The 12,215-nt window shown below is 36.6% G+C and overlaps 1 protein-coding gene across 1 annotated transcript in view; it reads left to right on the top strand.

Moving 5' to 3' along the window:
- Positions 1–5,023, top strand: part of PDE3A (phosphodiesterase 3A) — a gene marked incomplete at its 5' end in the record, with an annotated part of 247,394 nt that extends 242,371 nt beyond the window's left edge. The window contains one exon of the mRNA XM_081114514.1: positions 3,611–5,023. Coding sequence (XP_080970640.1) covers positions 3,611–3,852 — 242 coding nt within the window. The 3' untranslated portion in view covers positions 3,853–5,023. The remainder of the gene's footprint in view (positions 1–3,610) is intronic.
- Positions 5,024–12,215: the final 7,192 nt, after the last annotated feature.

The raw sequence follows: 12,215 nt of genomic DNA, 5'->3' as shown, positions 1-12,215 counted from the left end.
AGCAACGTGGCAGCTTCCCCTCATCATGGCGCTGGAGGAAAGCGTGGAAACCTCTCACCTGCTGTGCCATGCTCCTTCCTCAGGCAGGCGAGCGGCGGGGCGCTCTGAGTGCCAGCTGTGGGTGGCGAAGGACTGGTGAGGGGGGCACTACGAGCTCTCACCCCCGCCCTCCCAGGACGGGCCTCCTCCGGGCACCTCCCCACTTCACCCAGTCTCCAGGAGCAACGCCCCGCCGCACACACGCAGGCAGCCTCCTCCTTAGCAGTCATGACTGTGACACCGTTAGGACCAATTAGCATATTACCTCTTTATATATATAGAGAGAGAGAGTGAGGGAGAGATTACAAGGGGTCAGATAAAGAATTAGCAGTTTGAAGCTCACCTCCCTTTTCTTAGAATATTTATTTTATAAAACTTGAAAAAAACCTGTCTAAAGTTTATTCAAGCTGAAGGGAACATTAAAGCCATCTTGGTCACATGAGTATGTCTGTTATAAAATATAGCATGTGTATTTCATTTTTTGTCTTCTTGGCTTTCTGGCCTATAGATTATACAAGCTCTGAGGCAGATTGGTCATTGTTTCCATAGCATCCAGGAAACTGTCTGTCAGTTAGTAGGTGGTCAATATAGGTTTGATTGATGGGTCCATTTCACAAATAAAATAATGAGTAAAGTAGATATATATTTTTTAATTCTTGCTTAAGACTGCCTGTATCCATTTAACCATTTAACTAGTTTTGTTATATATGGTTCAAAAGTAATTCAAGATTATTTTTTATTTCATGTCTTGTTTCTGAACTGTGTTTTAAAAATTGATCTTGTCTTATAAAGTACAAAATATTCCAGTGGTATATTAAAATAAAACCATTGTAGCAATCATTAGCACTTCCACAAAAATTTTGGTGTAGGACCTCCAAGACAGCTAAGCTAGTTCCTTTGGCACATCTCATAGCAATTGACTTTTTCATTTTTTTCTTTTTTGCTATTGTTACTGTTTTCTCCCCCTCCTCTTCCTTCTCCTCCTCCTCCTCTCCTCCTCCTCCACCGCCTCCTCCACCACCTGCTCCTCCTCCTCCTCCTCCTCTTCCTCTTCCTCTTCCTCTTCCTCCTTTTCTTCTTCCTACTCTTTTTCTTCTTCTTTCTTCCAGATTATACATTGTAAATCATTATCACTTCATTAAGGAAACCCAAATATCTGAACATGTGATAACTTGTACTGGTAACTCTTTGATACAGTCTCAAGAAGATCAGAATTTCCTGTGGACCACTTTTTCAAATCATTATACTATTTTTATCACTTATCAATACTTCATCATTTACTTGCAACTGTGGAACAGAAACTAGAGAGAACATGATTCATTTGCTAAATTTCTATTGAATACTTACAAAAGGCTGGAGCTTTATGGAAATACACAAAAAAGGGGGGAATTGCTTCTTACCATAGGGAAGCTTACAATCTAATGGTAGGATTTAGCCTAATTTATAAATTCTTCACCTGAGTCTAAAATGGTCACCCAGATGAAAATACTGAGAGTTACATTATATTCTGGAAGCTTAGAACAGAACAGCCCTCTCTTCCCTGCACAAGGTCAGCTGCCTACTTTACCCCTCCTCTTGTAGGTCTCTCCGACACTTTATGTTCAATATACCCCTCAAATCTGCTCCTCATCTGATGCTCCCTTTCTCAGGACATCATATCCCCATCTACTCAGCTGCTCCAGCCAGACAGTTTAGGGTTGTCTTTGATTCCTCCCTCTTATTTCCTACATCTAATCAGTTGCCAAAGTCGTATTGATTGAGCTTCACAAATATGTCCCACATTCATCTATCTTCATTTTCATTACCCCCATCTTAGTCCAAGCCACTGTCATCATGCAGAATCCTCCAGGTGAGACATTTCCCTCTGAGTCTGCTACCTTTCTATAATTGTAGCTATTTGTTCACTCTATATATCCCCACTAGAGTAAAAGCTCCATGCTGGCATGTATTATATCTATCTCACCTATCAGTGAATCACCAGACAGTGGCACACATAGTACAGATTAGGTGCTGAATAAATACATAAGGAATTAGAAGCCTAAATAGTAAATTATGACATCAAGGCAAATTATCTAAAGCATCTTATGTTTCTTCCCTTGAAACTAATTTTATTATATTTCTTCAATCAAGACGTGCAATTCTATGAAAATTGTCTTCAGTTCTTCTATATTGAGGACATTAAATTGTTTGGACACAAGTAAATGTAATCTGTTTATTTATGAAATGCATATTTGCTGAGCCTTGCCATGTATAAGATCTGTGCAGATCTTCACAAGGCTCCCTCAGAGAGGCTGTAGTCTAATAAAGGAGCTGGAATCTATGAGAATAAGGTAAGTGCCTTTGAGGATTTAGGACATTGTTTTTGATACAAGTGACAAAACTTAAATCAAATGAATATATACTAAAGGGAAATTATTGGTTCATGTAAACATAATGTTGGCTGGTATGAGAGCTTACTTGCTCCTGCTCTTATCTCTGACTCATCTGCCTAGAGACTTGTTCTTTCAGTCTTGCTCTATGTTAACTTCATTTCAAATACATTAGCAGAGAAGAAAAGATCTCCAATCCTGACTCCCAGACCTCATGCTCACGTTGCACCAATAGTAAAAGTCCCAGGGAAGGGCTCTGATAGGCCTGAATTAGGTTCCATACCTGTGCACTGGCCAATCACTAGGACACAGCTATGTTGTCAGAAGTGGGTGGGGAAGTTGAATTTGATCGCCTTTTCCAGAACTATGTAACTGAAAGAAAGGGTCACTCTCCCTAAATGATTTTGGATATGTAGTTACCAGAAAAAGAGATAATGATAATGAGAAATTTAAAGAAAAAACTACTATCTACTATAAGAAGCATATATAGAGTGCAAGAGAGTTTGAGAGAGAGATTGAAAGATTTTACTTAGAAGAGGAATTCAATGAATGTGACTGGATCTCAAAATAATAAATGAACATGAACTTTCAGTGGCTGAGAAGAGCATTTCAGAAGGAGGGGCTGTACCAGCTAGAAAGTAGAAGTGTTCAGTGTACATACAGAAAAGAGAGCAGGTAAGTGCAGATACAAACCAGCCTGCGGAGGGAGGAAGACTGCAAAAGTGTGTTTGTGTCAGCTTGTGGGAAAACTTTGAGAGGAGTTTGAAATTAATGTATTAGTGCACATGAAGCAGAGCAGGAGCATCAAAACCCTCTTTAAAGAAATCAATTGTGTGGACTCTTATGAGTTGAAGTGGTTGACAAAGTAAAGGAAGACAGAGCAAGAAGTTATGTTAGCCATCTTTTGGTGCAAAGTCTTGAGAGTCTGAAGGAGTGGGCGTAATACCAAGCTACCAATACAAAGAACCTTGTATTGACATTCCCAAACATCAACTGCATTCAGAGTCCTGTCTCAATGCTATAGTAATGGTGACCGCCATCTCCCGCTTCTCTCTCCATTCTGGAAATGACATTATTACCAGACACAAGTCCAATGACAGATATCTGTATCCATTTGGTACTTAATTCCTATAGATAATGTGAAAAGAAATAACTGTTGTATTCAGCACACAAATAAGTAGTCTGATTTGGTGTTTTCTCAGGAAAGAAAACTTTCAAAAGGAGGAAAATCTGCTGCCAAATAACTCAGCACCTCGTGCAGAACCACACGATGTGGAAGAAAGTCATTGAAGAGGAGCAGCGGTTGGCGGGAACCGAAAGCCAGTCCCCGGACCAGTCTCCCCAACAGCATTCCTCAGAACACATCCAGGCCATCAGGGAAGAAGAAGAAGAAAAGGGGAAGCCGAGAGGAGAGGAGACCCTAGCCACACAGCCAAACCAGTGACAGTGGACAGTATGAGCGCGCTGCCTCGAAACCCAGTGACTTGTCACAGACTCTTTCCAAGCCAGCACAACACTTAGACACAACACTGTAGAAATACGAGAAGATGAGCAAATGGCCATTGCATTTGGGGAGTCTTCGCATTTTATGTGTTTATTTTTACAGTGAGGTACATGGTTAAAAACTCTTGCTCAGAGAAGCTTTCACGTTGCAACACCAGCTTCTAAAGATTTTTTTTTTAAAGGAAGAAATATATATGTGTGTGTGTATATAAGCTCTCACATAGATACATGTAAAATATATTCACACACACACAACACACATACACACTGAAAGCCAGCAGTACTGGCTCCACATTTTAGTAACATTCATATTAAGATATATAGTGGTCACTGTGATATAATAAATCGTAAAAAGAAAAAATAAAGGAAAACGAAGGAAATGGTGAGGCTTAGCAGGGAACAGGGCAGCCAATGTAGGTTACAACTAAGAAGCTTTTGCTCTTAGGACTGAGGGATGAATGTTCCAGAGAATTATTTGAATTCTTGTACACCCTACCAACATCGTGTGTGTGTGTGTGTGTGTGTGTGTGTGTGTGTGTGTGTGTGTGTGTTAGAGAGAGAGAGAACTGATGGGGTGTTTGTGGGTATGGATGTTAATGTGTATGTAAAGAGAGATTTTTGTGGTTAGTAATTTATAGAATTCCACCAGCAGATGACTCAACACATGTGAACAAACGGAGGGAAGTTCGCTCTGGAGTGTCTTTGAGAGGCAGCCATTCCCAATGCCTTCCTCCATTTAGCTTCAATAAAGGTCCCTCTGCAGAGGGAGGGGTGTTCACGGGCTGGGTGAGAGGGCCACGTGATGGGTACTGCTGCTAACACCGCTTGGAGGCTGTCCGTCACCAGTCTTAAACGTGGAAGACTGAAGCATTTTCCAATCTCCTGGCCTAATGCATGTGTAGGGGCTGTTTGTCTGCGAGTATGCCTGTCACTCACCTAAGATCAAATCACTATTAAGGGGATGGCATTCTTTATGCATAAACACCTAGGAATAAGCTAGAGTCCAGTCTTTTCATCAGGTGAGAATTCTAAAAGGTTTTCCAGAGAAGACCTGGGAATTGCTCTTCACGGTGATCCCCATGTGTTAATCTGCTACAAACTGTGCCTGGTAGGAAACAGAAAAAGAAAGGAAGGCAAACAAACCATGTGAGAGATGAATGGGGAGACTTTCAAACTAGGGTTTGGTATTGGCTGACACAGGCAAAGCCCGATTCCCGGCAGCTGTTGAAGATTGGCTTTTGGGTGGCAAAGGGCCCACTGGCCCACCCTGTGGTGGTATTCCACACACTGTGTGATGGGGTAGCTTCTATCTGCCATCTGGCCCATTGTCACGCTCCTTTTGGCAGGGAAGAATATGAGAGGGTTTGGGGGGACTGGGCCTATTATTGAAAGTCTTTTTTTTTTTTTTGGTTTGTTTGTTTATCTACACTTGTTTATGCTGTGAGCCAAACCTCTATTTAAAAAGTTGATACTCACTTTCAATATTTTATTTCATATTATTATATTTGTCATGAATAGTTATCTTGATGTAAATATAAAGATTTTTTTTTGTTTCTGTAGATAGTAAACTTTTTTTAAGAAACAAAAGGGAAAATGAAACATTTTTATAAAGTTACATTTTAATCACCATTTTTATACATTGAAGCTATCTCCACACCCAGTAAGAGAGTGATGATTCATTTGCATGGAGGTCTTTGGACAGCCGCTCTCCTACCTACTCTAATATAAATGATCATCTGATACAGTTATTTTGTGCCAATTAAATGAGGATGCTGCAAGAATGTTTTTTCACCGGCAAATTTTGCTAACTTTTGGGTAGCGTTTGGGTCCATGACTCCCAAGGGAAAGACTTTTTAAACAACACCGAATGCGTATCATTGGTGTCCATTTCTTCCCAACACTTTTTGGGTATAACTCTTCCTTCAGTATGATAGACAGACCAGCTCGTCATCTAAGCAAGCTCCTAAGTAAGTCCTGATTGTGATTTTTACTTTTTATTTCCTCTGAAGTCATAGAAAAGAGCCTTTACATTAAACATGCCTTTGTTTCTCATAAATGATTATCTTTCCCTTCCAAAGCAATGATTTTACAGTAATTCACGACATTTGTCAAACAAGGCAAAGATAATACAATAACAAATAACATGGTTTCAAGGCAGATTTCCCAATAAGTATGAAAATATTGAAAGGATGAAATTAGTATGAAAATATTGAAAGGATGAAATTGTTGCCGACTCTAAATAATGAGGATATTTGCTCTTTTTTTTTTTTGTCTTCATTATTTAGGACTTACTGAGTTTTCCATTTTTTTAGTATTGCCTACGTGCCTTTATGTTTGCAAAAGTTATTTTTGAGTCAGTACATTTCCCCAATGAACTTAACTATTCTCCTTCCCTTGCGAATAAGAGAATGGGGAAAAAAAAAAAAAGGATTTAGACTCAGATACCGCTTAAGTCTAGTTCCTTCACCAAACTGATCTTTTCCCCCTTCTCCAAATGCCATACTTTCTAAAATAAATATAAGTCCAGGAAAGATCTAGGTGTGGAGCAAGTAGAATGGCAGGAGAACAGATGTGAGTCTGTAACCTTATATGAGCAGCTTCGTCCAAGCGGCTTGACCCCAAGCAAAGGCCAGAGTACAGGGCTCAGTGAACGGCCTGTTTTGTTTGTTTTGTTTTAAAGCACATGAAGGAATGATGGCCAAAGCAGTTGGAACCTCTTCATTCCAGAGTTGTGTTTATCAGTCTAGGCAGACTGATCATTTTCCTTCAAAAATAAATTATCCGGATATTAAAGCAGGAAGTCAGTTGGAATGAAGGAACAGAGATTCATCAAGTATGTGGCTTTCATACACACCCAGTACATCCCCAAGGATGCCTAGGGCCATAGAAAGTCATTTCTGCTCGTGAAGTTCTCCCCCATCCTTGATGACAGCAATAGTATTGTGTTCACTTCCAACTCCAGAGCTTCATTCCTTGAAGTGTATTTGTTGCAATTTGTTAAATTTTTATAGGAGTCTACTTATAGGTGCCATTAGATAAACTCAGGTCTTTCAAATGAAGGAATTTCTGGCCCATTTAGGGGAAAAAAGAATTGTATAGGCAGCCGTGAAACCAGTGGTAGAAAAGGTTGGAACTAACGACCTTGAGCTAGTGGTGGTTCTCCATGGAGGAAAAGACCGGGTGTAATACGAGTGATATCAATGTCTTTCCAGCCATCGAAGCCAACTTTTAAAATAGTTTCTTTGGTGAAAACACCACTTTAAGGTGTTTTTTCAAGTGTAATTTTTTTCTCATTTATATCACACCTGGTTTTCTCAGCAGAAGATGAAGACAGTAGCTCTGTACAGGGATCTATCTATTGGTCTTCATCTGACAAGGAATTTCTTCATATTATGTTTAAGAAAATATCCACTTTATAAAAACAGAATATCCAATTTTGTCCAGTCCATTTTGATGGAATTCAGAACAAGTTCCAATCATTGCAATCCCAGTAAAACTGAAGAAAAGGGGTTGCGTGTCGTGTAGACTGTTCATATTACATGTATGTATTGCGATTTCCTCGTGTCCCCTTCCTCTCTTGGTTCACAATTTCCTGATGTCCCTGTCACTTTCCCAGAGAACTTTCCTTGAAGGTAAAAGCTGTGCAAAAGGCATGAGTCTCAGGCCTATACTTTGTTTAAATGATGGAAAAACATAAATTATTTTCTAAGTAATAAAGATATGAAAATTATCATTGTAAATAAAGTTTAAAGTTTGAAATAACTGCTTTACAAATGTGAACTATTTGTGTGATGAACAATTTTTGCCTAATGAGAAGCGAATAATCAAAAAATTATTATCTAGTCTACGTTGGAAGGTCTTTTTGGTGCTTCTGTGTCAGTATGGGGATCTCTACCGTCCTCATTTTCAATATTTCTAAAATAATAATGAAAACCACAATAAGAGACTTATCATCCTTTTCTTCTAACCTAACCCTGATTTCTACTTAATGCCTTATCTAGTTTATATGCCATTTTAGAAATAAACTGCCTTTTAAACTGTCAGAAGACTCAAGTACAGCAGAGTTCTGCAAACTTTCATAGTCTAGAGTAAATCAAGATATTCCTTATTCTAGAGATTATCAGTAATGCTTAAGGGGGGAAATCAATCAAATTTTAAGTGCTAGTAGCTGAACTCTATATAATTGATAGCTAAAGTATCTACATACTTTGAACCAAATTGGGTTTCTTTCATTCACCTTCTCTCCTAACAAGCAGCAAACTACTTTATGCCCATTGTTCTAGTTCATTCCTTTCTCTCGTGATTTTTTTCATGAGGCAAAACTGTGAACTTGCTGATATTGGCCGTTCATCTTTCTTAGTTGTTCAACAAAATGAAAACCTTAAAGTAGGAGACAGATTAGCCATGTTATGTAAGAGGCATTCCAAACTAAATTACTCTTAGAATTTCTAATCAGAGAAAAATAATACCAGTCCTATATTCATACCAGTTTGTTCCTCTAGAAAACATTCAAATTCCTATTGAAAATTTGGGGGTGAATTACTTAAAGTTGAAGCTACAAACCATGCATTAGCTAAAGAACTTAAATTGAGTTTCCATAAGCGTGTGTATGTTTCATACTAGAGAACCATAGAGAAGAACACAAACATGTTTTTCAGTCTGTGTTTATGCTCCCTGGATTTTAGGCAATTTCATTTGCTAAAATGATGCTGCTTTTTTCTAACTTAAGGGTTCTTTCACCTTACCTAAACTTATCTTTATGTTCAGACTATCAAGTCATTCAAACAGCAGGTTAACAATGGTGACAAAAATAATAACTGGGCATTTTGTTGCTAAACATGTTTTAAGATACAAACTGAAGATTAAGGATGTGTTTTATTGTTGGAACTCAGTGTTAATTTGCTTTAAAAATACTGATCCAATATAAATTACTTGAGTGCAGGGAAGACTATAAACTATATAAAATGATATATAGATGGAAAACAAAATTAGTTTTTGACATGTGCCTAACGTTCTAAAAAGAATCCAAGTTCTCCATATTATACTTTTAAGGTAAGGTACCTTGACAGGTGTTGGAATCTGTGGATTTCTGCCTCACTGAGGAGCTGTGGAACACAGAAGAAAAGTTGAGCCTTCTTATTGATAAGAAATACTGAACATGTCCATGTGCAGATAGATTTCCTCGTGGCTTCATATCAAGAAATCATTTTTTAATCATGCAAATAATGCAATAAAAAATGCTTCACAGATAGTAATATTTAATCACCAAATGTACTTTCAAGAATATTTACATTTGATTTATTTTTAACCAAAGCTGTTCATTTATTATTCAACTTAAATGAAACCCACAAAATGACATTCCATGATATAGAGATGCTAAATATATTGATATAATCAGAACTAGTATTATGTAACAGGAAACTGTAAAGATGAATATTTATTTTTTTCTAATGTCCTTTAACTCAGGGAGAAAAATGTTTTACGAAGAGTCTAATAAATACATGTGATTGAGAAATTTACTCCCAATGATTTAATTAGATTAAGTGTACAAATTATACTCAGAGTTCTGAGTTACCTTAAGAAAAAGGGATGTATTATCCAGCTACTTAATCATGTTTTAGCTTATTTTAAGATAAATAGTATATTGGTAGAGGTTATATTTTACAAATTATAATGCAATTTAAAACCTAAATACTTATCTTCATTACCAAGAGAAGTTAAATCTTATTAATCTTGACTTCCGCAGATGAAATACTGACCAGTCAATAAACCACACTCACTGCATTCATCTGCCAAGAGTGATCAAATGGTCGGTTGGAATTTGAAATTTATAAATGGAAAAGAACTTAAAAATATTTGTAAAGCTTTAATGCTTTAACTAAATTTTTGGTGTCAGTAGAAATACCTATTTCCAATGAAACAGAAACTACAGCAGGGAATCAGGGAATTCTTGTCTTCTAAAAAAAATAAAGTCAAAGGCATAGGGGGAAAATAAGGGCATCTCCTCAATTTTACTTTTCTAACTTAAAGTAAGTAAAGAAAAAAATAATTAGAAATTCTCCTCTGATGTAATAAGGAGATTGCCTTTTACCTTAAGTTCCAACTCGGCACATCTACTTTTATTGTACAGCCCATCTTACTAACAAGTGAAAAAATAAAAAAATAAAAAGGCAGAACTGTGGATTGGGAGTGAACACTACATAAAACTTCAAGGATCATCCCAGTACACCTCTCAATTTTATGACAACCAATTTAGTTAGTTATTAGTTACTCTGGAGTAAAGGGACGTATTTGCTTAATGGATCCATATTTCCACCCTGACTTCATTTACTACAATCAGCACTTACACATGTTTCAGAATGTGAATTAGCCCTTGGAGTTTTGAAACTGCTGCTTGAATACTTTTAAAAAGAAGGATTTTTTTAAATATTAGTAATTTTACTCCTTTAGAATAACAAACTATTCAGATGGTTCAATGCGAAATTAAAAGTAATTGCTTAAAGATCTTTTCTTCGTGTATATAACTTGTTGCTGATATAATTGCCATCACCTTTCTTTTAAAATTTAACTGATTATGATTTTAAACCCATATTGTTAGATACTTTGCTTTAGCTATTATAAGCATAATCCAGTACTGTAGTCTTACTGTCTTTAAATAATAGCCCTAACATATCTATATATTACCTGTTAGTGGAATTAAAGTGGCTTAAACTTTAGTATATATTTGTTCATTAGTTTAAAGATCACTATTTTTAACACTCTGTAAAATATTTGCATGGGATTATTACCATGTTATGGATGCTTAACTGGTGTGTGTTTGTTTGTTTTCATTTTTTAGGGTAGTTCATTTCTTGGTATATTCCCACAGAACTCATAGCATTTTTGTTCCAACAGGACAATTTATTAGTTGACAAGCACTGCAGATGAATATCACTGAACCCATCATCCCCTGCTATTTCTTCCTAGAGATTTTCATCATGCAAATTACAAAATGAAAATTGGTGCTTTTATAAATATTCTGAAAGTGTCAATGCAAAATGATGAAAATTAGATTCTCCATGGCTTTCTATAATGACATTAGGATATGCAACTGAAAGAATTTCCATTTCGATCCAGAGTTGTTTTTGTTTGGATTGATTTGCTTACTTTGACTCAGTTTTTGGTGTTAAAATATGTTGATTCTTGAGGAGGCATATTGTTCTGACCAGTGGTTACCTCTTCCAGGCATAAAACTGTCATTGGAAAGTTGAAATTAGCATGTCTCAAATATTTGAATTTGCAGGATATTTACAAACCAGAGAGTATTAACTTAATTTAGTATTCCTAAAAAGCAATATTTTCAAATAACTACCAACCAAAGTAAGGGTGTAAGGGATGTCATTTGTACATGAGAATGTAATTCTCATGACTTTTAGCAACTGAATATGTTTATTAATACCTTTCCAAATTTATCAACGTTTAAAAACCTAAGAGTGAGGCATTGAACTTAAGTAATCATTTTGCAATTAAAAAATAAATCTGTCTTCTCAACTGTCTCTTGCACTTAATATATGTAGCAATACTTTGTATCACCCTATTATAAATACTGTTGGTTAAGTGACATAGTTAATGGCTGATATATGTTTTGTAAAAAGTAGAATCCGTACAGAAAAATTATTAGGTAAATTGTATTTATTTTTATTAATTTTTAGCTTAGAAACTATAATGATGCTCCTTTTTTGCCAGATTTACTGGAAGTGCCTCCTGGTTTTCTCTATATATTAATATTACAGTAAAAATATACTCAAGATTATTAGACTTGTGTCACAAATGATGGATGTGGATTTATGATGTGAATATATGTATAATATAAATATAATTCTGTGGTATCATGTTTGATGTAGCTCTTTGTACAACCCAAGTCATCCATCCAGCCTTTTGAAGGCATGCTTTCCTCTCATATCCAAATACAGTGGTTGTACCCAACCTATAATGGTGTGACAATCATTGGCCTTCCTACAATTTCCAAGGACTCCTGAGAGCTTCTATTCCCATGGTCATATGTGGAGGGATAGTTTGGGGCTAGAGTGATGGGAGCTTTGAATATCCCAGGATCCAGAGTTAGGATTTTGCCTCATAGACAATAGGGAAATCAATATATATGAAAAATTAACTCCTTGGAAACTTGGGGTAGAAATCACATTTTCCTTTTGTTTGTTTCTTAGGACTATGCTATAGTTTAGTCTTCAAAGTTAGTTTATGTGTGTCCAATACATGATATTTGGTTGGACAGACTCAGAATTATTTTTCTTCTGAGTGTTTAAA

The sequence above is a fragment of the Myotis nattereri genome, assembly GCF_964212035.1.
Source record: "Myotis nattereri genome assembly, chromosome: 2".
NCBI lineage: Eukaryota > Metazoa > Chordata > Mammalia > Chiroptera > Vespertilionidae > Myotis > Myotis nattereri.
This window is presented reverse-complemented; position numbering and strand designations above follow the sequence as displayed.